At 44.1% G+C, this 27,047-nt stretch overlaps 1 protein-coding gene across 1 annotated transcript; it reads right to left on the bottom strand.

The window, feature by feature from the left end:
* Window positions 1-202: 202 nt before the first annotated feature.
* LOC140206999 (uncharacterized) lies at window positions 203-26,432 on the bottom strand. Its single transcript, XM_072275317.1, has 3 exons — window positions 26,377-26,432; window positions 23,064-24,885; window positions 203-4,260 (listed from the first exon to the last, which is right to left on the bottom strand). The coding sequence occupies exons 2-3, from the start codon at window positions 24,324-24,326 to the stop codon at window positions 3,073-3,075; spliced, it is 2,451 nt and encodes an 816-aa protein (XP_072131418.1). The 5' UTR covers window positions 24,327-24,885; window positions 26,377-26,432; the 3' UTR covers window positions 203-3,072.
* Window positions 26,433-27,047: the final 615 nt, after the last annotated feature.

Genomic DNA, 27,047 nt, shown 5'->3' with positions numbered 1-27,047 from the left:
TAACAGGTCAGCCTCCAATACGCAAGGAAAATTATTTAAATATCTTTGTAAGAAATGTCTAACTTGAAGGTATTGTAAAAAGTGTGAGTATGAAAGATAATATTTATCAACTAATCGTTCAGAAGACACCAATCTATCTTCTCTAAAAAAAACAAAAAAAACCCCTTTATTTTTCCAAAGTAAAAAAATTGGATCACTCAAAGGCGGCTTAAAAAAGTAATTTTGATAAATTAAACTACAAAGTTTAAATTTTTTAAGATTAAAATTTTCAAAAATTGCAAAACTGGAGCCAAGTGTGTAATGAATGCTTAATCACAGGGTATGGATTTAAATTAACAACTTTAGCTAATTGTATAGGTAAAGCAACTCCTAATAACAAGGTTCAGTAAAACTGTTTCACAGCTTTCAATTCCAGGTCTACCCAAATTGGCCAATCATTCTTATCAACCCAATATAACCAAAAGGACATGTATCACACATTAACAGCCCAGTAATACATTCTTAAATTAGGCAAAGTGAGACCTCCATCCCTTTTCAACTTTTGTAAGTGACATTTACTAATTCTTGGTCTTTTATTATTCCAAATAAAAGTTAAAATAATAGAATCAATCTGATCAAAGAAACTTCTTAGTCAATAAAACAGGGATATTCTGAAATAAATATAAACATTTTGGGAAAATCATCATTTTAACTATATGGATACGACCGACAAGTGAAAAGGTAAGTGGACTCCACCTATTAAATCAATACTTCATAGAGTCTACCAAAGGAACAAAATTGGCTTTATAAAGATCCTTATATTTTTTAGTGATTATAACACCTAAATATCTGAAAGAATCTGTGACTTTGAAAGGAGTATTATCATTTATAGAGGCAGGTTCATTTAAAGGAAACTATTCACTTTTACTAACATTTATTTTATATCCTGAAAAATCTCCAAATTTATTGAATAATTTTAGCAAGGCAGGAATAGATTCTTCGGGATTAGATACATAAACCAATAAATAGTCAGCGTAAAGAGAAATCTTATGAATGGTCTCATTCACAAAAATCCCATGAATATTTTTAGCTTCACGAAGAGCAATACCAAGGGGTTCTAATATTAAAGTAAATAACAAAGGACTTGATGGACAACCTTGTCTTGTCCCCTGTGAAATCTGAAAAAAAGGAGACCTACAGTTGTTATTGACAACAGTAGCAATAGGAGCTTTATATATCGTTCCAAACCAATTATTAAAATTAACACCAAAGCCAAATTTCTCTGAAACATTAAAGAAATATTTCAACTCGATCAAATGCTTTTTCAGCATCCAAAGAGACGACGCATTGTGGAGTTTTAAAAGAGGATAAATATATAATGTTAAGTAGTCTCCAAACATTTGAAAAGGAAAAACGACCCTTTATAAAGCCTATTTGATCTTTAAAAATAATTTTACCCAAAATATTATCTAACCAATTGGCCATTATCTTTGACAGAATCTTAGCATCGACTTTCAATAATGAAATAGGTCTATATGAAGTACGGTCAGTAGGATCTTTATCCTTTTTAAGAATTAAAGAAATAGAAGCCTCATAGAAAGTAGAGGGTAAATCACCTTTCAAAACAGAATCCTTAGACATTTCCAACATATATCCGGAAAAAGCAATTTTCCAATTTTTTTACAAAATTCTCCAGGACAGCCATCAAGTCCAGCGGCCTTACCAGATTGCATTGAAAAAATAGCTTTATGAATTTCGGCTTCAGTAATTTGGGCATCAAGAGTCTGTACAGACAGAGTGGTCCCTGGCTTCGTATGCTATCATAGGTTGCTTGCCTTTTATTTTGGGCTTTCAGGGAGGTGGGCGGGGTTAGAATTAGGAGTTTTTTTTTTCCTCTTGGGTGGTTCTGGAGCATGGGTGTTTTCTATGTGGTTGTATTCTTCATCACCACCATTTTTGATCATCCTGTATTGGTATGTGCTCTGTGCAGGTATAAAGTATAATAAAATTATAATATGGTATTTAAACAGATTAATGTAATAAGTTGGAATGTTTGTGGTTGGAATCATCCTATTAAACGAAAAATAGACAAAACTATTAACTGATTCCAAACTGATATAATTTTTGCTCAAGAGACACATATCAGGGCAGGAGATCTAAATAGATTTTTTTTGGATGGTGGAGAGGTTTGCAGTTCCACTCTACTTCTCAGAGTAAAACTAAAGGCATGTCCATCTTTATTAAATCTAATATATTTATTCAAGAGGATATTGAGTCAGATTCGAATGGTAGATTTTTAATTGTCAAAGGAGTGATCTGTAACAGAAAAATTGTTTTGGTCAATCTGTATGGTCCTAACTTAGATGATCCTTCTTTTTTTAGAAAAGATATTTGCTTTACTGCCTGATTCAAATGAATATATGTGATAATGGGTGGGGATTTTAACTGTTGTTTAAATCCTATGATTGACAAGAGCTCATCCAATCAGCGACTTCCAACTCACTCTGTGTCACTTATTAACTCCTTTTTGATCAATTTTGGATTGATCGAATTATGGAGATATCTGCACCCCGGTAACAGAGAATATTCTTTCTATTCACATGTTTACAAAAAATATTCGAGGATTGATTATATTATAATCAATCCCCGCTTCCTGCCTAGTGTTAAAAATTGTGAAAATGACGCTATTGCTATATCTGATCATGCACCTTTGAGTTTGTGTTTTGAATTTATGTCATTCTTGCCTGCTCAACATAGCACATGGCACATGTCTCAGACATTATTGCAAAACTCTGACTTTGTTGGTTTTATTGAAACCCAGATAAAAGAATTCTTTCATTTTAATGATATAGTGGGTACGTCCAAATGAATTATATGGGATACATTTAAAGCATTTTTGCATGGCCAGATCATTTCTTATTCAGCTAAGCTTAAAAAACAGACTAAAGTAGAATTAGATAAGATTGGGCTGGGAGGCTATCACCACCTATATTAAGCTGCTAGCCTAAGCGAGAGTTACATATGTTCAGATAACTGAGTGAATTGCTTCCCACATTCAGAGCAGGTGAACAGCCTCATTCCAGCTCAATCAACTCAATGATGCACATAGGGTTGATTTGGCTGAGAGAATCTCTTCCCAAAGTCTGAGCAGGTGAACAGCCTCTCCCCAGTGTGAACTGACTGATGTCTCTGCAGGGAGGATGATTCAGAGAATCCCTGCCCACAGACTGAGCAGGTGAATGGCCACTCCCCGGTGTGAAGTGACTGGTGTTTCAGTAAGTGAGAAGACAAAGTGAATCCCTTCCCACAGTCTGAGCAGGTGAATGGCCTCTCTCCGTTGTGAACTCGCTCATGTACCTTCAGTTTAGATGACAAAGTGAATCCCTTCCCACAGTCTGAGCAGGTGAACGGCCTCTCTCCGGTATGTACTCGCTGATGTACCTTTAGTTCGGATGACTGCATGAATCCCTTCCCACAGTCTGAACAGGTGAACGGCCTCTCCCCAGTGTGAACTCTCTGATGTACCTTCAGTTGGGATGATGAATTGAATCCTTTCCCACAGTCTGAGCAGGTGAATGGCCTCTCCCCAGTGTGAACTCTGTGATGTACCTTCAGTTGGGATGAGCAAGTGAATCCCTTCCCACAGTCTGAGCAGGTGAACGGCCGCTCCCCAGTGTGAATTCTCTGGTGCTCTTGCAGGTTTGATGCCTGACTGAATCCCTTCCCACAGACTGAGCATGTGAACGGCCTCTCCCCAGTGTGAACTCTCTGGTGTACCTTCAGATTAGATAACCAAGTGAATCCCTTCCCACAGTCCGAGCAAACGAACGGCCGCTCCCTGGTGTGAACTCGCTGGTGTGCCATTAGGTCAGATGACCGAGTGAATCCCTTCCCACAGCCTGAGCAGGTGAATGGCCTCTCTCCAGTGTGAACTCTCTGATGTTCCTTCAGCTGAGCTGATCGAGTGAATCCCTTCCCACACACTGAGCAGGTGAATGGCCTCTCTCCAGTGTGAACTGACTGGTGTGCTTGTAGGCTAGTCGACTCAGTGAATCCCTTCCCACAGTCGAAGCAGGTGAACGGTCTCTCTCCAGTGTGAACTCGCTGGTGTCTCTGTAGATTAGATGAAGAATTGAATCCCTTCCCACAGTCCAAGCAGATGAATGGCCTCTCTCCAGTGTGAACTCGCTGGTGAGTCAGTAGGGTGGATGACTGATTGAATCCCTTCCCACAGTCTGAGCAGGAGAACGGCCTCTCTCCAGTGTGAACTCTCTGATGTACCTTCAGTTTAGAAGAGCAAGTAAATCCCTTCCCACCTTCCGGGCAGGTGAATGGCCACTCGCCCGTGTGAACCCGCTGGTGAGCCATTTGGTCAGATGACCAAGTGAATCCTTCCCCACAAATTCAGCAGATGACCAGCCTCTGCCCAGTGTGAACTGACTGGTGTGTCCACAGGTGAGAAGACCCACCACAGAACAGGTGAATGGCCTTGTCCCAGTGTGAACTTGCTGATGTACCTTCATGAGATGACCTTGAATCCCCACAGTCTGAAAAGATGAACGGCCTCTCCCCTGTGTAAACTGACAGGCATGCCAGTCGGTCAGATGATCGAGTGAATCCCTCACCACAGTTTGAGCAGGAAGGATGATCAAGTGAATCCCTTGCTCCACTTCTTATACGCGTGGACAGAGACAGCAAAACTGGCGTGTTGTGTTCAAGATCCTCATAGATAAATTCCTTGTCGTTTTTAACCTGAAAAAAGATTTATAAAATCCATCAGTGGGTGAAGGACAACATTTCAGATGAGATCACTTTAGTCACCAAGGTGTGATCTGCCATCACACTGTTTCTGTGAGATTCAACCCAAGTTGGAGAGAGAAATCATCTTCTATCTGGGCACAGTGCTGGTATCTGGAATGATCATCAAACTCTCTGATGCTCTTCCTGTCTCTATAAGAATGGGGCATTTCTGCCATCTCCAATCTGTGACCTGGCTCAGTTTGACTCTCTCCATTGGTATTATTCCCTGTTCCCACTGAGCTGCATGGGCTCCTGGCCCCACAGTAACTGAAAGACTCTCACACAAATAGCCTATGTTGACGGACGTGCAGCTGGGATTTTCTTTTATCTACTGTCAATTTACAGTGCCACAGTTTTAACGCCATGTAAACATTTCCTGCCCAGATGAATGGTTGGCCCGCACAGCTGTTAAAAGGAATTAAATGAACATTAGTATTATTTCTTGTTCTTGTCACAGAGTCACAGAAAAGTACAACACAGAAGCAGGCACTTTGGCCCATCTAGCTTGTGTTGAACTATTTAACCTATCTACACCCATACCCCTACCATCCAGATACCAATACAAACCTCTTAAATGTTGAAATTGTGCTCACATGCACCAGTTGGGCTGTCTGCTCATTCCACACCTGGATGACGGCCTGTGTGAAGACGTTTACCTGCATGTTCCCCTTAATATTACACCTTTCACCTTCAACCCATGGCCTCTGTTTGGCGTCCCACACCATCTCAGTGGAAAAAGCCAGCTTGCGCTTACCCCATCTATAACCCTCACAATTTTGATACACTTCCATCAAATCTCGCCTCAATCTTCTACATTCCAAGGAATAAAGCCCAGACCTGTTCAATCTCTCCTCATAACCCAAGTCCTCCAGACCTGGCAACATACTTGCAAATTTTCTCTGAACTCTTTCAACCTCTTTTACATCTTCCTGTAGGTTGCTGACCAAACTGCACACAATACTCCAAGTTAGTCCTCACCAATGTCTTGTACAACATCAACATAACATCCATCTCCTGTACTCAGTACTTTGGTTTATGAAGGCCAATGTGCCAAAATTTTTCTTTCTATCCCTATCAAACTGTGACACCACTATCAGTGAAATATAGACCTGTATTCCCAGACCCCTTTCTTCTACAACACTTCTCAGTGCCCTACCAGTCACTGTGCAATTCTAGGTCCTACTAAGGTGCCACACTTCACACTTGTGAGCATTAAATTCCATTTTATGTTTCTCAACCCATTTTCCCAGCTGGTCTAGATCACACTGCAAGCCATGATAATCTTCCTCGCTGTCCACTACACCACCAATCTTGGTGTCATCCACAACTTTGCTGATCCAGTTAACCACACTATCATCCAGATTACTGATATAGATGACAAGCAACAACAGACCCAACACTGATCCCTGTGGCACACCACTCGTCACAGGCCTCCGGTCAGAGAGGCAACCATCTGCTACCACAGTCTGGCTTCTCCCAAAGACAGTGTATCATCCAATTTACTATCCCATCTTGAATGCTGAGTGACTGAACCTTCTTGACCAACCTCCCAGATGAGACTTTGTCAAGTGCCTTGCTAAAGTCCATGTAGACAACATCCACTGCCTTGCCTTCATCCACTTTCCTGATATCATCCTCGAGAGACTCTATAAGATTGGTTAGACATGACCTACCATGCACAAAACCATGCTGCCTATCTCTAATCAGAGCACATCTATCCAAATACTTATATATCCAGTTGCTGCACATATGTTCCAATAACTCTCCCACTACTGATGTCAAGCTCACTAACATAAAATTTTCTTGTTTACCTTTAGAGCCTTTCTTGAACAGCAGAACAACACTGGCTGTCCTCCAATCCTCCAGTGCCTCACCTGTCACAAAGGATGATTTAAATATTTGTGCTTGGGCCCCAACAATTTTTGCACTTATCTTCTGCAGCGTCCCAGGGAACAACTTGTCAGGCCCTGGGGATTTATCCATGGTAATTTGCCTTAAGACAACAAACACCTCCACATCTGTAATCTGTACAGGGTCCTTTCTAACTCTCACACAGTTTCGTGTGTCCTGCACCTTGGGTGCAATGCACCTCTCTTCATGACATATCTATCACTCCCTTCAACTCCTGGATGATCTGGAATTCATCCATTTCCAGCTCCAACTCCCGAACGTGCAGGGTTACAAGCTGCAGCTGGATGCACATCTTATAGGTGAGGGTGTCAAGGACACTGGAAGTCTCTCCAGCTTCCCACCAATGTCCCGTCTAATTTGTAATGACCGGTGTGCCAAAAAATCTTGCCTGTGCAATTTTTACCCATTGACAACAACATGTGCAAACTGAACTTTAAATAGAGAGGTATTTATTTTAACAGCTAGCAAATGAGAACTCTGATGCCCTCTGGGTTTGATTGAATTCATCTGCACTCTCACACAACCTATATAGCAGGCCTGTAGAGGGTTACGAAGGATTTTCTCGCCAGACCTTTTGCACACCGTCCATATCTGATTTGCTCGCAAAATGATGCTTTAAAAAGTCAGATTTCCAAAATCACTCCACTTCGTTGCACTTGCAAATTCTCCAGCAACTTTTGCATTGCCACAACACACACAGGTAACACTGGTTTCTATATTGTACATAAATATTTCCCCTGAATCCTCCCCCAGGGGACTGATAACCAATGAATATGAACGGAAGGGCAGGTCTCATTGGAGAATGGCACATTTGTGATGTGAAAGCTACTTGTTGATCAGGTGAAAGGCGTTTGATATCATTATGTACCCAGAGAGAATGGGTCAAAACATGTTCCCACGGGTACAAAGGTCCAGAACAAGAGGAGGTAGAACAAGCAACACACACAAAATGCTGGAGGAACTCAGCAGGCCAGGCAGCATCTATGGAAAAGAGTACTAATGCTGAATTCCTCCAGCATTTTGTGTGTGTTGCTTGGATTTTCAATATCTGCAGGTTTTCTCGTTTGTGATTGAAGGCAGAACAGAGGTGTTTTTTTTCTCAGCTGGTGATGTAAAAGATTTTGTTCCCTTTCTCCGAGTTCCTAATCCTTGCATTTAGACAGCTGGAGCTCAGCTCTGTCTGAGAGATCCATCGGTTCCCATTCCCTCATCAGCCGGAAGCTCCCCGGGGCCCGTGTACAGATCGTGGGGCTGAGACAGAGGGAAGAGAGCAGGACTGTCCCGGGATTACGGCCCACGGTGTCCGGAGCTCACAGCAATTGTCCCGAATTCGGTGTTGAAAACCCCCACCCGCAGCCGGGGAATATCTCTTACCTGGTGCCGATTCCTCAAGGCCTTTGTGTACCGCGCGCATGCGCGATATTCGAGAACAGCTTGTGCATTCGATCGGTGTTTCAGCGACGGCGAAAATTCTTCGCAGAGCTTTCTGGGTAATCACGGTGCCATTAAAAGTTTCTGCAAGCACCAGTTCCATGTCCATACCTCAGTTTTTTTTTTGTGTAGAAAACTCGGCAGCTCTTTTAATGCAGAAAGCAGCTCCCATAAGCAATACACTTAATATCAACAAGCTTTCCGCGTGTCTAATGCCAAAGTAGAACCTTGTTACAAATGCAGATATACAACACAAGAGATTCTACTGTTGATGGAAATGTAAACAAATACACACAAAATGCTGGAGGAACTCTGCAGTTCAGGCAGCAACTAAGCAGAGTAGTACACAGTCTGGGCATGCTGAAAGGGCTCGGCCTAAACGTTGTCTATTTATTCCTCTCCACATTTGCTGCCTGATCTGTTGATTTCCTCCAGTACTTTGCTGAAATTAACCACCTTTTTTTTCAATCAAACAGTTTCAAAGTGTTTCTGATCTTTCATTTGTAGCCATATTCTGCTGGTTGGATTCCTCTTCCTCCTTGTCCTTGTAAACTCTTAATTCCCATCTCTTCCTGGAGCCCCAAAGCCCTGACTCAGGCTGTTAACTTTTTGGTTTCTGACTCTACACCATCGAAGATTCACTCGCTCATCTGCTGTCAGACTTTAGAGGCTCATTCAACCAACCCAGCTGTCTGAGGCACAGACCTTTGAAATGAGTGAAAATGACACAAAACGTTGAAAAGATCAGGGAAGAAGGAGCTTAAACACCTTAGACCAGAGCCCTGAAGAACATTAAAACCACAGTGTGCTCATCGTCTTATTCAGTCTGGAGAGAAGCATGCAGGAAATTCATGCAGATGTGTAGGATGATGAGAGGCATTGGTCGTGTGGATAGCCAGATGCTTTTTCCCAGGACTGAAATGGCTAACACGAGGGGGCATAGGTTTAAACTGCTTGGAAGTAGGTACAGAGGAGATGTCAGAGCTACGTTTTTTAAACAAAGTGTGGTGTGTGTGTGGAAAGCACAGCCAGCGATGGTGGTAGAGACGGATACAATAGGGTCTTTTAAGAGACTCTTAGATAGGTACATGGAGATTAGGAAAATAGCGGGCTATGCGGTAGGGTAATTCTAGGCAGGTTCTAGAGTAAGTTACATGGTCGTGACATCATTTAGAGCCAAAGTGTCTGTAATGTGCTGTAGCTTTCTATGATTCTCTGAAATTCATGGACAATCTCCTATCCCACGGAGTGGTGACTAGTTGCAACCTGTCATCACAGGGAGAGTGAGAGGGGAACAGCAGGGATAGATTTTGATATACTGATATGGAACAGAAACATGGGCAGGGACCAGGTGGGCCGAGAGGACTCTCTAGTGTACATTGTGAGTGTGGTAGAGACAGTAAGTACCTGAGACACGGGATTTGATATAGAACTGATTTATCTTTCACAGATCCACAATATTAAACATCAGTCTAGTTTAAGGCTAACATCAGCAGAACAGACTCTTCCAATGCTCAGTGACCAGGGTTCAGTCCTGGGTGCGATGAGCAGCCACAAGAACTGCAGATTCTGACAGTAACAGTCCCTCATGAACCTGCAGCTGCCTTCAGTCACCATATTGGTGAAACATTTAACACAAAGCCATGCATTTGAGAATTTAGACATTTCTATTTTTCTGAGCTTCTCATAAATGTGTACAGTTTAGTTAAGCTTTGCTCCAGAATTACCACACAATTAAAAGTTTATTATATTTTTTAAATTTTTAGTTTTGCACCACTTACGTAATTTAGCTATTTAATATGTATATTATAGTAATTCACAATTGTTAAAATCTATTGTTATGAATTAGGTTCTACTGCTGCCGCAGAGACAACGAATGTCATGACATATGCCGGTGCTATTAAACCTGATTCTGATATTGATATGGGAGACCCCCCACCGGTCACCTGATCCCATTTACCGCAGATTGTAATGCGAGATTGAAGCCTTTTCTACTTACCTGCATTCCTCAGAAATGACAATAGTTCAGATAAGTTTCCTTCTGAGGTTTCAAAACAGAAGCTCAGTCTGTCTAATATTTCCACACAATTAAAATGGAGAGGAATGCAGCAAGAATGTGCCGGTTATGAGGATCTTTGAGTACATGGCCTGCTTTTCCTTGCAGTCATGGGCAGAGCAGTAGCCATAAGAAGGCGTGAAGTATCGACAAGAAGCTCAGAGACCTCGGCCTTCACCCTGTCTTGTGTAGCTGGATCCTGGACTTCCTGTCAGATCGCCGGCAGGTGGTAAGAGTGAGCTCCCTCATCTCTGTCTCTCTGACCCTTAGCACGCATACCCCACAGGGTTGTCTCCTTGGCCCCCTCCTTTACTCTCTGTATTCCCATGACTTGTGTCGTCACCCACAGATCCAATCTGCTAATTAAATTCGCTGACGACACTACACTGATTGGCCTAATCTCAAATAATAACGAGGCAGCCTACAGAGAAGAAGTCATCACCCCGACACAGTGGTGTCAAGAAAACAACCTCTCCCTCAATGTCACAGAAACAAAGGAGCTGGTTGTGGACTCCAGGAGGAATGGAGACAGGGACCAAATTCAACATTTACAAGTCTGTTATTGACACAAAATGCACATTTTAATATTGATCACGACACAATGTATTTTACATATTGTTAATAACATAAAACGTATTTATAGATTGTTACTGACAGAGAATCGTATAATTTGTGTTCCGTGTGTTATCTGAATGTACTTGCCTGTGATGCTGCCACAAGTCAGTGTTTCTCTGTACCTGTACCTTCCCGTACTTGTGAACTTGGCAGCTCGGTTGGTCGAATGTTTGAGACAGTACACTGTTAAATGCAAAACCCTGAACAGTGTTGATGATCAGAGGGATCTTAGACTCCAAGTTCATCGGTCCCTGACAGAGACTGCACAGATTGATCGGGTGGTTAAGAAGGCAAATGGCGTGGTTGTCTTTATTAGTTGAAGCACTGAGTTGAAAAGTCGGGAGGTTGTGTTGCGGCTGTTCCGAGCCTGCGGTCGGACTGTGACTGTGTCTTTAAGAGCGCCGGAGTGAGGAGGCGGGACTATGACGTCAGTCACAGGCTGACGGCGCTGACTGTGGATTTAACCATAAGAGAGAGAGAGCGGTCTGCAGACAGGCAGTCGGCCAGTCTAAAGAGAGAGAGAGACTGGAAAAGCTGATAGCTTCAGTTAGTCGGAATGAAATGTTTGGACACCGGGAAGTCCCGCTCGGCACGGATAGTTCAAAGGTTAATTTATTATCGAAGTAGGTATCCATAAATAACTCTGAGTTTTTTTCTCCTCCAGAGAGTCACGAAACAAAGAAAGAAAAAGGCTTTCAGAGCGAAAAAAATCAAACTCCCACCCCAGCCCCGCATGAAAAAGAACGGCATCCCGATCGTCAACCCCCAAAACCCACCCCTCCCACAAAAGGGAAAAATAACATCGATCCCCCAGTAAAAACAACCCGACCCCGCACAACTGCGGAGGAGCCGGTGTCACCGGTGTAGAGGAGCCGCATCGGGAGCAGCGGACACAACGGGCGACCCCGGAAGATTCACAGGTGAAGGGTCGCCTCACCTGGAAGGATGTTTGGATAACGGGGAGAGTTCGTCCGTCCGGCCCTTTCACTCTGACCCCCGAACTCCACATCAAATCCGTCCAAACGAATCTGGGTGAACTTTAATGACCAATAAATATAATTCCTCTCTTTGATCAGCTGTCTGAATGATTCCCTGACTCTGAGAGGAAGGGGTATCTATGGTCCACATTGTCAGGGTGTTGAGTTTACCAGGAGACAAAGACTGCAGGGACGGGAGGTTTTCTGGTCACTAATACACTGTGTGTGGACCCCGCTGGCAATTCTGGTGTTGTGACCCGAATCGAGACAAACACCACGCTGCACACTCCACCAACAACACGGCACAGCCGGACACATAACAGGGGACTTTACATCTCACAACACTGGATTCAGTGATGAAACCCGTGATTAATGTTGTTGTCCCACTGAAATCATAAGAAATGTCCATTCAGGTGTTTTTAATTACAAGCGCTCCCCCACAGGTGACGTCACACATGGTTCCCCCCGTGCGTAACTGACGTCACACACGCGCTGCTCTGCTCGTGCTGAGGCGGTTTAACGGCTGAGCTACCGACCACGAGACCCCTCCAACCCTCACCTCCGAGGCGATGTCAATCACTGTTTCCGCCCAATAGCGGAGGCGGACCAGCCGAGAGGGCGTTACCCCGCTCAAAGAGGAGCAAACCTCAAAGTAAATGTCCGCTTTCTGATTTATTTCCATTTCCCTCCGAGGGAAGTTGGGGCGTTTGTGAAGCGTCTCCTGCGGCCGGAGTCTGATGTATCGCTGAGAGGTAGGAGGAGACCGCTCGGCCCGTCGGTTTGATGCCGGTTCCCCGGGGAGGGAGAGGATGAAGACGGTGAGAGAGGGGGCGGACAGGATGTTTGTCCCGGTGGGGACAGGAGGGGCTCATCTGTGGAAATGTCTGAGCCCACAGTGGTGGCGATTCACCCCATTGGGGGGCAAACACCGGCAGACTGTTGCCCTGCAAGCGGGGCCAATGGTCCGAGCAAAGTGACAATTATTTGTGTTTTGTTGAGATTGTACCGGGAATATGGTGTAAAATCCCGCTCCCCACACTAACACGGGTTATACAGACCAAAGAACAAACTGCCGGAGGAACTCAGTGGGTCGGGCAGCATCTGTGGAGGGAAATGGACCGTCAACATTTCGGGCCGAGACCCTCCCTCTGGACTGAGAGTGGACGGGAAATAGTCCGAGAAAAGAGGTGAGGGGTGGGGATGGAGCAAGAGCTGGGGAGTGAGAGGTGGATCCAGGTGAGGGGGAGGTGGGAAGGTGGAAATAGTGACAGGGGTGGGAGGTGAGTGGTTGGGGCAACACGGGGCTGCAGAAGATGGAAATTAATTCCATAGAGGATTAACAGAGAGGTTAGAGAGTATTTGTTATAGAGAGTGCAATGAAGATTCACCAGACTGATCCCTGGAGTGGTGGGTCATCATATGAAGAAACATCAAGTGTGATAACCATTTCGTTTAGAGAATCGAGGACCGAGGGGTGAACACATTGAAATGCACAACATCATTACCGGTTGAACCAGGGATCCCAGTCTCTGAAAAGGGGGTTGGACTGTCCGGGACTGAGATGAGGGGAAATGTCTCCACTCCGAGAGTGGTAAATATCTGTAAATCCCCACCCCAGAGGGCGGTGAAGATTCGGTGATCATCCTCACATAAAACAGAGGCCGGCAGATGTGTGGAGACTGGAGGGATCGAGGAAATGAGGATCGGGCAGAAACATGTGGCTGAGATGGGAGAGCAGCCGTCATCTTGTTGATGGTTAGAGGGGCTGAATGGCCACATCCTGCTGTTTCTCACTTGATGTTTCAGTGTTGCTGTCCAGTGAGGCCGGGGGACTGTGAATAGAAATGAGTGTTTTTAAACACAGACTGATTTAAATGAAACCTGCACATTTCCTGTTTGGGTCTGAATTGTGTGTTGGATCGGAATGGGAATTGAACCCTTGACTCTGTGACTTGGAGGTGGAGGGAAAGGGAGAGGGAAAATATGGAGGGAAAAGGTAACTACGTATCTGGTGTAAGTGGAATAATGTGGAAAATACAGCGGATGGGTCGGGCAGCGGGTGAGGGGTGAGGAGCAGAGTCACCGGTTCAGGTGGGAGACCCTCCACCCGTCACCTGATCCCGTTTCCTGTTCACATTTCCCTGCAGATCTGCAGCATCTGTCGGTCACTACTCTACATGTCCGTGTAGCTTCATCTTTCGCCCATTCAGACAAGGCAGTGAGATCCGGATCTGTCACGTCCTCTTGTCGTGGGTGGACAATATGTTTTTTTTCTGCAATATTTTCAGCATGTTTCATTCCACTGTTTTTACCTGCTGAAGTGCAGCCAATGTTTCTGTGTGTATGACCAATTTGTGTGAGAGTTTAGCCTTTTCTATTTATCTGAGCTTCTCATAAATGTGTAGTTTACTTAAGCTTCACTCTAGAATTTCCAAAGCAACAACCCAGTCAGTATTTAGTTCCACACAATTAAAATAGTTTATTATATATTTTTTTATTTTGTACTACTTATATAATTTAACTGTTTAATATGTATATTCTTATCTTAAATCACATTTGATAAAATCTATTGTTATGAATTGGGTTCTATTGCTGCCGCAGAGACAACAAATTTCATGACATATGCCGGAGCTATTAAACCTGATTCTGATTATCGGTATGGGAGACCCACCACCAGTCACCTGATCCCAGTTACCGCAGATTGTAATGCGAGATTGAAGCCTTTTCTATTTATCTGTATTCTACAGAAATAACAAAGGTTAAGTTTCCTTCTGTGGTTCCAAAGCAGCTCAGTCTGTCTAACATTTCCACACAATTAAAATGGGGAATTTGTTTATTTTTATCACGTACTGAGCTACAGTGAAATTCTTGCCCGACATACCATCCACACAGATCAATACATTACAACAGTACATTGAGCTGATATACATCAAAACAATAACTGTAACAAAGCATTATGGCTGCAGAGAAAGTGCAGTGCAGATAGACGTATGGTGCAGGGTCACGTCGAGTTACGTTGTGAGGTCGAGTCCATTTTTTTGGCTTATAACCGCAGACAGGAGGCCGTCCTTGAGGCTGGTGGTACGCGCTTTAAGGCTTTTGTATCTCTTCCCTGATGGGGGAGCGGGGTTGCAGCAAGAACGTCCAGGTTGTGAGGGTCTTTGAGTACATGGTCTGCTTTTCCGAAGCAGGGGAAGTGCAGGAAGAGTCTATGGAGGGGAGGCTTGTTTCTCTAATGGTCTCTGTTTCCCAAAGTTCTCTGCAGTTCCTTGCAGTCATGGGCAGAGCAGTAGCCATACGAAGGCGTGAAGTATCGACAAGAAGCTCAGAGACCTCGGCCCTCACCCTGCCTTGTGTAGCTGGATCCTGGACTTCCTGTCAGATCGCCGGCAGGTGGTAAGAGTGGGCTCCCTCACCTCTGTCTCTCTGACCCTCAGCACACATACCCCACAGGGTTGTCTCCTTGGCCCCCTCCTTTACTCTTTTTATACCCATGACTTGTGTCACCACCCACAGCTCCAATCTGCTAATTAAATTTGCTGACGACCCTACATTGATTGGCCTAATCTCAAATAATAACTTTCAATCGATCAAATGCCTCCTGACAAGGCTCAGTCCAGACAAACTTTTCACCCTTCTTCAGGAGATTAGTCAGAGGAAGAGCGATATCTGCAAAGTTCTTGCAGAACTTATGATAATATCCAACCATTCCCAGAAACCTTCTGAGAGCCTTCATACCAGTCGGATTAGGAACTTCAGAAATTCCCTGGACTTTTGCCTGAACAGGAGCCAACTTGTCTTGACCTACTACATAGCCAAGATAGGTCACAGTGGCATGGCCAAATTCACTATTAACTGTAAGGTTGGCTTGGGAAAGCCTGTCAAACAGCTTTTCTACTGCAGAGATATGCTCTTTACAAGTGTCACTCCCTGTGACTAAGTCACCAATATAGGCACCTGTGTGTTCTAACCCTCGAATTACAGAATCAATCATTCTCTGGAATGTTCCTGGAGCATTTTTCATTCCAAATGGCAAAACATTGTATTCATACAACCCAGTAGCTGTCACTAACGCGGAAATTTCTCTACCTCCGTCTGTCAATGGAACGCACCAATACCCTTTCAACAGATCAATCTTTAAGAAATTTAGCTTTTCCAACCTTATCGAGGCAATCATCCACCATAGAGATAGAATAGGCATGTGTTTTTGTTACTGCATTTACCTTCCTATAATCAGTGGAAAATCTATCACTACCATCAGGTTTGGGCACAATAACACAGGGTGAGCTCCTATCTGATTTTGAAGGCCTAATAATACCATTTTTCAGCATATATTCAATTTCTTACTCAGCCAATTTACGCTTTTCTACGTTCATGCAATATGGGTGCTGTTTAATTGGTTTGGATTGACCAATATCTACGTCATGTACTGCGACCGTGGTTTGCTTGGGAACGTCGGGAAATAAATTTTTAAACTTCAGAATTAATTTCTCAGCTGTTGTTCTTGCTTTGGCTGCAGATGAGCCAACTTGTTATCAAAGTTTTCTAGAACAACCAAGTTCATTAGCCTAACTGGGACCATGTCTGGCTTGTGAAAAATCTCAGGCTACGTCCACACTACATCGGATAATTTTGAAAACGCAGGTTTGGCGTAAAAACGCCAGGTGTCCACACCAGGCAATTTTCAAAATACCTCTGTCCTCATTAGAATGGATATTTGGGTGAATCTCCTCCAACTGGGCATGCGCAAGACACACGGAAAAAAATCGAAGAGGAAACGGTGTACTTGGTGCGCGTTTGTCCAGTTGGACTAGAGAAACTTAAATGGAAATTGCCAAACAAAAGACCTGGTGCGCGTTAGTCCAGAAACGTTTTCTACAGCCATAGTCTCTTCACCGATGAAAGGGACGACAGGTACAACTAAATGGAACAAGGCTTGTTACTAGGCAAAAGTGAAATTTGCTGTTACCTCATTTGTTTGCCTTTACCTTTGCCATGTCTTTGTGTATTATTTTGGTGTATTTAACATGTGCAATAGAATGAGTTACTGGGCAAAGGTGACAATTGCATCTATTGAATGTTTGCACAAGCAATACATTAATCATATTACACAAGCATGGATGAACCCAAGTGCAGAACAGGGGCGTGGGGACAGAGTCGGGAGTCGTTATCACCGTAGCGAGCGTGGAATCGGTTTCCAGGGGAGTCTTTACCTGAAGTCTTGGGTTTGGAGAGAATCCAGGAGCGATGCTAGACTTAGAACTAACAGTCCTAAGAACCATGAACGAAGGTTACTCACACTGGCGTCGACCAACGAACTGTCAGCTCGTTGTTGTGATCACAGGGTCTTTATCCTGCATTTTCTGATGGAAAGCAGGTGTGTGTGTGTAAGTGGAACCTGGGAATGATTGGAAATTAAACGAGGGGATTGAAGCCCAATTCCTGAGGTGAATAGTAAGGTGGGGGATTGCCAGAAGGGTCCGTGACAAATAAAGTGCCTTGTTAAATGTATAAAACATGTCTGCATCAGTGTTATCTTGTATTTCCATACAATGTTACATTAGGCTGTTACACATCCATTGTCAAAGAAGTACTTGCATAAATAGGTAAACTACCTTCATACAAGCAAGGACAGAAAACAGGACAAAGTAAGTATACTTATTTATTCAATAAGGTACGGATCAAAGTAGCTCCCCCACGGCAAGCCAGGACGGAGATAATGAGGAGGAATCGGTGAATTTGTCTTTGATTCTCAGAGAGATTCATGAGTTCCGACAAGATAACAACAAACAGCTGGAAGATATTAAAGGAGAAATAGTAAAAACTCTGTGTACGTACATCTATTGAAGCTTCTGGACACATCTTCAGTGATGTTCCTGGAATCATCGGGTGTTTCGGGTCTTTCAACATCATACAACCTCCTCCAGGTGACCCAGCCAGGGCTGATCAGGTCCCAGCTTGTGTCCAGATGGCTAGCTACTTACGAATCCATGGCTCCCCTCTTTTGAGCCACAGCCATCTTGAGGCCCTCTCTGCCGCATCAGTGGTACTGCGGATGGCTCTCCTCTTCCCCTCTCCCTCGATGCCCAAAATGCTGAAGGCTCTAACTAAAGAACGGGCTACGAATCCCCTGCAACCAACCTCCACTGGGAGACACCTTGCTTTCCATCCAGCCTGCTGACAGTTGCTGACCAGTCCTGCGTACTTGGAGAGCTTCCTTTCAAAGGCCTCCTCCAAGCTATCTTCCCATGGGACTGTCAGCTCCAGCAGCACCACTTGCTTAGTAGACTCAGACACTACGACAACGTCTGGTCGCAGGGTGGTGGCTGCGATATGGTTGGGGAAATTCAGCTGCCCATCAGAAGTACTTGCATAAATAGGTAAACTACCTTCATACAAGCAAGGACAGAAAACAGGGCAAAGTTAGTATACTTACTTATTCAGTAAGCTATGGGTCAAAGTATTTGGTAAGTACATTTCTAACTCCTCTGGCTTCAGTATTGTTTCTGTCTGTTCTGAAATTGTTAGCTTGTGTGGGGGGGTTGCGTTCAAGAAAACAATGAAATGTCGCGCTGCCGCCATCTGTTCTGGCACGTCATGACAGTGTTTTTAAAAATATCCGTTTACCCCGTCCACACTGCTCTGCGCAATCGACGTTTACAAATTTACACACTCCGGAGGGCGTTGAAGAAAATCTCTGTTTTTGGGGGAGGAAAACACCATTTCAGTGTGGACAGAGGGTCAAAACGAAGACAGAAAGCTTTGGTTACGAATTTATCCAGTCTAGTGTGGACGTAGCCTTAGATGAGTCAATTGTTTCATTCTCAGCATTGCCAGATGCATATATTTTGACAACAACACTCACAGATGCTGCCTGCTTGACAAAATAAGGCTTTATCATATTTATGTGTACCACCTATGTTAGCTTATGTCGGTCGGGTGTTTTAGTAACATAATTCACATCATTACTTTGAGAGACTATTTCATACGGTCCATTGAATTTCGCCTGAAGTGGATATGTCAACATTGGAAATAGGGCAAGCACCTTATTCCCCACCTCGTATTTTCTTCCGCAAGCCCAGTTATCAAACCAACACTTCATTTTGTTTTGAGAAATCTTTAAGTTTTGTCTCACTAGACTACAAGCTTGGTGCAGTTTATTTTTGAACTTCAAAACAGTCTAACAGGTTAACATGTACATCCCCATCAAACCACTGTTCCTTTAACAAGGCCAAAGTTCCCCTCACTCTATGACCAAATACAAGTTCAAAAGGACTAAAGCCCAGTAATTCCTGTACCGACTCTCTTACTGCGAACAAAAGCAAATGTATTCCTTCATCCCAGTCTTTTCCATTTTCAACACGGTATGTCTTAATCATTGTTTAGAGGGTAGAAGGAAATGTTTCTAAAGCCCCTTGTGATTCCGGATGGTACTCAGACAATGTAATTTGTTTAGCTCCCAGTTCATAAAATACCTGCTGGAACAATCCAGGTGTAATATTACTTCCTTGATCAGACTGGATTTCTTTAGGTAAACCAAATAAAGTAAAAAACCTGTTAAGAGCTTTCGCCACAGTTTTAGCTTTAATATTTCTGAGAGTTATTGCTTCTGGGAATCTGGATGCAGTACACATAATATTTAGCAAATACTGATGGCCAGATTCAGTCTTTGGCAATGGGCCAACACAATCCACTATAACTTTGGAAAAGGGTTCACCGAATACAGGTATAGCCAGAGTGGGCCACTGGGGTGACCTGATTAGGTTTACCCACAAATTGATAAGGGTGACAGGTTCTGCAAAAGGTCACAACATCTTTCCTTAAATTAGGCCAGTAAAATTGTTTCATAATCCTGTTTACCATTTTATTCACTCTGAAATGGCCACCTCAGGGCATACTGTGGGCCAAAGCTAAAATTTTAGTCCTATAAACTTTAGGGACAACAACTTGGTGAACAATTGCCCATTCCTCACTCACAGGTATAGCAGGTGGCCTCCACTTCCTCATTAACACTCCATCCTTGAGATAATAGCCAACCAGTACTTTCTTAATCTCATTATCTGAGAAAGCTGTTTCTTTTAAAGCTTCAATCTCAGGGTCTTGGTTCTGTTCTGCTATAAACTCCTTCCTAGACAGGAATAAATCTTTCTTATCAGACTTACTACCTGAGTCCTGTTGAAGCAAAGAAGGCAGAAAAGTCCCTGACAAGTCATCATAACCTGAATCCTGATTTTGGCTGTCATGGGTATCAGAATCATGCTGCACAGAACTGTCTGCATTGGCAGACTTTTTAGCCATACTTTGAGTTACTGCGCAGGAAGGATAAATGTTAAAATCCATCTGTGGGTCGTCAGTGGTTGGCTTAGTTGTCAACTGCACTGCAGGAACGACTTTACCATCTGCCCGGTCATTCCCTAACAGCAAAGTAACATCTTCCACCGGTAAACTGGAGCATAATCCAATCTTAACAGGTCTCGAAACCAACCCTGACTAAAATTATCCTGTGCAGTGGCACAGAAAACATGCCACCCCCAATGCCTTTAATAAGATTTACCTCACCTGTGTTAGTCTCATCACCAAACTTTAGAACACTGTCTAATGTAAGTGACTGAGAAGCCCCAGTATCTCAAAGAATTTTCATAGGTACCAGGGTTGACCTTTCCTTTACTAATACAAACCCATCTGACATAAAGTGATCGAATACCTTCTGAACAAGAGGAATTCTGCAGATGCTGGAAATTCAAGCAACACACATCAAAGTTGCTGGTGAATGCAGCAGGCCAGGCAGCATCTCTAGGAAGAGGTACAGTTGACGTTTCGGGCCGAGACCCTTCGTCAGGACTAACTGAAAGAAGAGCTAGTAAGAGATTTGAAAGTGGGAGGGGGAGGGGGAGATCCAAAATGATAGGAGAAGACAGGAGGGGGAGGGATGGAGCCAAGAGTTGGACAGGTGATTGGCAAAGGGGATATGAGAGGATCATGGGACAGGATGTCCGTGGAGAAAGACAAGGGGGGGGGAGAACCCAGAGGATGGGCAAGGGGTATAGTCAGAGGGACAGACGGAGAAAAAGGAGAGTGAGAGAACAAATGTGTGTATAAAAATAATAATAAATAACGGATGGGGTACGAGGGGGAGGTGAGGCGAATACCTTCTGAACTCAGTCAGACCTCTCAGTCCTTAACTGAGCCTCAACAGAATGTGGGTTTATAGGTGCTTCAACATACTGATCACAGGCATTTGGAACTGACTCCTTTTCCTTTTTCTTCTTCAGGATGGAAAAATTAAGACATCATATGACCAGCTTTCTTACAATAGTAACAAGTAAGACCAGAATATTTCTCCTTCAACTGCTTCCCTTCATCCTTACTCTTGTTATTAGTTCCAGCATTAATTTCTGGTTTACCCTGGTTATCCCTGCTACTCTTTTGGAAACTTTTATTCAGGGTGAACTCATGAGTTATGGTTAAAGCAAACTCATCTGTGAATCTAGCAGACTCCTGCAAAGTGGCAGCATCCTTTTCATCTAAATATGTCTTTATGTCATCAGGGACGCACCTTTTGAATTCTTCAATTAAAACCAACTCTTTCAAGCTGTTAAAATCATCATTTACATTTTTATATATGTGCCAGTGGTCAAAACACACAAACTTCTCATAAGCAAATTTCATACAAGTCTGGTTCAGAGATTTCCTCAAATTTCTAAACTTTCCAACTCGTAAGCTTTCAGCACAGCCTGTTTCACTGTGTCTTAATCAGCTGCTTCATCAACTGTCAAAGCAGAATAGGCTTGCTGAGCCTTCCCCTTAATTACACTTTGTAAGAGAATAGGCCAACCCTCTTTTGGCCACCTTATACTCTGAGCAAACTTCTCAAAATGCTGAAAGTATTTATCTCTGCCTCATCAAATGGAGGTACCAATTTAACTTCCCGACTGGCCTCAAACTTATCACCAGAGTCTAACACTAGACCCCTTTGCTGCAATCTCTCTTATCTTTTCCAGCTCAAACAGCCTCTGTCTTTCTGCTTCCTCCCTGTTTTTCTGCCTCTCTAGCCTCAAACTGCCTCTGCCTTTCCACAGCCTCCATCTTTAATTTTTCTAACTTGTACGGGAGCTCAAGCTCACTAAGTTTACTTTCCAGAAACACCTCCAACTCTTCCACTTTAAACACACCCTCATATACATAATGTTCAGCTATTGTCCTCTGCATCTGTGCCTTCCTCATTGTTGATTTCACCTTAGCAAGTTCTAACCTTTTAGCAATACTCAACAACTCAATCCTTCTGGCGTCTTCTAATGCCTCAGAGGTTGGTGCTTCCAGAAATCTATCAACATCCATTGCTGGTGATTTTCCACACACAAATAAATCAAAAGGGATTTCCCCAATGAAATTGATAATTAATCAATCAATATGCCCCCAAATTTGTTCATATCCCAGACGCAGGCCCTAATTTTGTTACGAACCGTAATGCTTTAGAAACGAACCAGCAGCAATAGACTGGAGTCTGGTTTTGATATGAAAACCACTATCTTTATTAGTGTCTACTTATAAATAATAACTTAAGCAAGATAAACATAAGTTAACAGTGTTACGTGTATATATGTGTGTAAGTATTACTCCCAAGCTATTGAACACAGGGGAAACAAGGCTTAGGGTCTTGAGATGATAAAGTATGAAAGTTCAATTCATCCATGGAATAGGTGATGAGACAGAGATATTTGTAATCCAGGGTAAATGTCCAGAGGAGGGAATCATGTCGAATTCCACAGGTTCCACGGTGGTAAAACAAGAGAACAGTCGCTGTAGATTTTATCCGTCATCGTTCCAAATCCACGTACGAATTATCACCGAAAGTGACTTGTCACAAGGGGTATCGTCTTCAAGTGAATTCCCACATCACACGCAGTCAAGGGTTAACACACAACTTGTCTTCACAGGATACCCCAAATCCAATCCACTCCTATAGTTCAAAAGAGGTGATAACCACACATTCGATGTACGCTGAATCGATAATTAACCCACCCTTGTGGGCATAGGAAAGTTCTAAACAGTGACCCTTGGCCACTAGTTCCTTTGTTTCGATCCTTTCATTTTACCTCCTTCGTCTCTGTCTGACTCTGAGTGTCCGTGTCCTCGGTTAAATCTAAACAAGCTGCAAGCAATGTAAACAAGCCGTAAGTCAGACTGATTCACCTTCTTAATCTCTCTCTCTCTTTTAAAGTGAATGTCCATAGCAAACAAAACCAAGGGATTCATAACAACGGCCACTCCCCAGTGTGAACTGACTGGTGTGCCAGTAGTTTGGAAGATTGAGTGAATCCTTTACCGCATTCTGAGCAGGTGAACGGCTTCTCCCCAGTGTGAACTCCCTGGTGTCTCTTTAGGTGGGATGCATGAGTGAATCCCTTCCCACATTCTGAGCAGGTGAATGGCCACTCCCCACTGTGAACTGACTGATGTGCCAGTAGTTCAGATGACCAAGTGAATCCTTTCCCACATTCTGAGCAGGTGAACGGCTTCTCCCCAGTGTGAACTCGTTGGTGTCTCTGAAGGGTGGATGAGTGAGTGAATCGCTTCCCACAGACTGAGCAGGTGAACGGCTTCTCCCCAGTGTGAACTCGCTGGTGACTCTGTCGGGTGGATGAATCAGTGAATCTCTTCCCACAGACTGAGCAGGTGAACGGCTTCTCCCCTGTGTGAACTCGCTGATGATTCTGCAGGTTGGATGACTGAGTGAATCCCTTCCCACATTCTGAGCAGGTGAATGGCTTCTCCCCAGTGTGAACTCGCTGGTGACTCTGTAGGGTGGATGACTGAGTGAATCCCTTCCCACAGACTGAGCAGGTGAACGGCTTCTCCCCAGTGTGGACTCGCTGGTGTCTCAGTAAGGTGGATGACAAAGTGAATCCCTTTCCACAGTCCGAGCAGGTGAATGGCTGCTCCCCAGTGTGAATTCGCTGGTGAGCCATTAGGTCAGATGTCTGAGTGAATCTCTTCCCACAGACTGAGCAGGTAAATGGCTTCTCCCCAGTGTGAACTCGCTGGTGACTCTGCAGGTTGGATGAGTGGGTGAATCCCTTCCCACAGACTGAGCAGGTGAATGGCTTCTCCCCAGTGTGAACTCGCTGATGACTCTGCAGGTTGGATGACTGAGTGAATCCCTTCCCACAGAATGAGCAGGTGAATGGCTTCTCCCCAGTGTGAACTCGCTGGTGACTCTGTAGGGCAGATGAATCAGTGAAACACATCCCACAGACTGAGCAGGTGAACGGCTTCTCCCCAGTGTGAACTCGATGGTGTCTCTGTAGGGTGGAAGAGTGAGTGAATTTCTTCTCACAGACTGAGCAGGTGAACGGCTTCTCGCCAGTGTGAACTCGATGGTGTTTCTGTAGGGTGGATGAATCAGTGAATCTCTTCTCACAGACTGAGCAGGTGAACGGCTTCTCCCCAGTGTGAACTCGCTGATGTGACAGTAGTTGAGATGACAATGTGAATCTCTTCCCGCAGTCCGAGCAGGTGAATGGCCTCTCCCTGGTGTGAACTCGCTGGTGAGCCATTAGGCTAGATGAAAAAGTGAATCCCTTCCCACAGACTGAGCAGGTGAACAGCTTCTCCCCAGTGTGAATGTGCTGGTGACTCTGTAGGGTGGATTACAGTGTGAATCCCTTCCCACAGACTGAGCAGGAAAATGGTTTCTCTCCTGCGTGAACTTGCTGGTGTAACATTAGGTCAGATGATCAAGTGAATCCTTTACCAGAAATTGAGCAGATGACCAGCCTCCGATTGGTGTGTCTACAGGTGGGATGACTGACTGAATCTTTTCTCACACACAAAACAGATGAATGGCCTTGCACAGTGTGATCTTGCTGATGACCCTCAACTGAGATGGCCAAGTGAATCCATTTCCACTGTCTGAGCAGGTGAATGGCCTCTCCCCGTGTAAAACGACTGGCATGCCAGTTGGTCAAATGACCGAGTCAATCCCTCCCCACAGTCTGAGCAGGAAGGATGGTCGATTGAATCCCTTGCTCCACTTCTTAAATATCTAGACAGAGACAGCAAAACTGGCGCGTCGTGTTTGAGATTCCTGTAGACAAATTCCTTCTTGTGTTTAACCTGTAAAAAAATTTACAAAATCCATCAATGGGTGTAGGACAACATTTCAGATGAGATTACTTGAGTTGCCAAGGTTTGATCTGGTATTACTGTTAGTGAAGTTCAACCCAAGTTGAAGAGAGAAATTATCTTCAAACTGGGCACAGTGCTGGCATCTGGAATGACCATCAATTCCCTGATGATCTTCCTGTCTCTGTAAGAATGGGGCATTTTGCTGTCTCCAATTTGTGCCTTGGGTCAGTTTGACTCTCTCCATTGGTATTATTCCCTGTTCCTGCTAAGCTGCATGGGTGCCTGGCCCCTCTCTTCAGGTCATATCCATCACCCCCTCCAACTCCCAAATGATCTGGAATTCATCCATTTCTAGCTCAAACTCCCTAACATGCAGGGTTACAAGCTGCAGCTGGACGCACACCTAGCAGGTGAGGATGTCAAGGACATTTGAAGTCTCCCCACCTTCCCACCAATGTCCCATCTAATTTGTAATGAGCCGTGTGCCAAAAAATCTTGGGCTGTGCAATTTTTACCCAGTGACAACAATATGTGCACACTGAACTTTAAATAGAGGTATTCATTTTAACAGCTAGTAAATCACTGTCAATAAGAACTTTGATATCCTCTGGATTTGATCAAGTTCATCTGCACTCTCACACAACCTATGTAGCAGGCCTGTAGAGGGTTAGGAAGAATTTTCTCACTCCAGCTTTTGCACACCATCCATATCTGATTTGCTTGCTAAATGACACTTTTAAAAGTCAGATTTCCAAATATCACTCCACTTCCTCCCACTTGCAAATTCTCCAGCAACTTTTGCATCACCACAATAAACACAGATTCTGTATCGTACATAAATATTTCCCCTGAACCCTCCCCCCAGGTGACTGTCGGTGCTGAGCTTATTGATGGCAATGCCAATGAGTATGAAGGGAAAGGCAGTACTCTGTCCGGCACATTTGTGATGTGAAAGCTACTTGTTGCCCAGGACAAAAGTGTTTGATATAATTATGTACCCAGAGAGAGTGGGTCAAAACGTGTTCTCACGAGTAGAAAAGTCCAGAACAAGAGCAGGTAGAAGAAACAACACACACAAAATGCTGGAGGAACTCAGCAAGCCAGGCAGCATCTAAGGAAGAGTACTAATGCTGAATTCCTCCGGCAATTCGTGTGTGTTGCTTGGATTTCCAGCATCTGCAGATTTTCTCTCGTTTGTGATAGGAGGTAGAACAAAGGTGATTTAAAAGATTTGTTCCCTTTCTCCGAGTTCCCAATCCTTGCATTTAGACAGCTGGAGCTCAGCTCTGTCTGAGAGATCCATCGGTTCCCATTCCCTCACCAGCCGGAAGCTCCCCGGGGTCCGTGTACGGGTCGTGGGGCTGAGAGAGAGAGGGAAGAGAACAGGACTGTCCCGGGATTGCGGGTCACGGTATCCGGAGCTCACAGTAATTATCCCGAATTCGGTGTTGAAAACCCCACCAGCAAACTGTCTCTTACCAGGAGCCGATTTTCCGAGGCCTTTAGTGTACTGCGCGCATGCGCGATATTCGGGAACAAACATCAACCCTGACGCCTGCGCATTTGATCGGTGCTTCAGCGAAGGCGATAATTGTTATGCAGAGCTTTCTGGATAATCACGGTGCCATTAAAAGTTCCGGCAAGCTTCGGTTCCATGTCCAGACCTCAGTTTTTTTTTTGTGTAGAATACTCAGTAGCTGTTTTAACACAGAAAGCGGATCCCATAAACGATTTGCTCAATATCAACAGGTATTCCGTGTATCTAATGCCAAAGTACAATCCTCTTACAAATGTAAGAGATTCTGCAGTTGCTGGAAATACAGAGACGCACACACACACAATGCTGGAGGAACTCTGCAGTTCAGGCAGCAAATGAGCAGCGGAGTTCATAGGCTAAGCATACTGAAGGAGCTCGGCCTAAACGTTGTGTATTTATTCCTCTCCACATTTGCTGCCTGATCTGTTGATTTCCACCAGTAATTTGCAGAAATTAACCACCTTTTTTTTCATTCAACCAGTTTCCAAATGTTTCTGATCTTTAATTTGTAGCCATATCCTGCTGGTCTGATTTCTCCTCCTCCTCGTAAACTCTAGACCCCATAATTCTCTGGAGCCCTAAAGCCCTGACTCACACTGCCAACTCTTTCTGA

Source organism: Mobula birostris, chromosome 13 (genome assembly GCF_030028105.1).
Source record: "Mobula birostris isolate sMobBir1 chromosome 13, sMobBir1.hap1, whole genome shotgun sequence".
NCBI lineage: Eukaryota > Metazoa > Chordata > Chondrichthyes > Myliobatiformes > Myliobatidae > Mobula > Mobula birostris.
The sequence above is the reverse complement of the archived record's forward strand: the minus strand, read 5'-3'. Positions and strand labels throughout refer to the sequence as shown.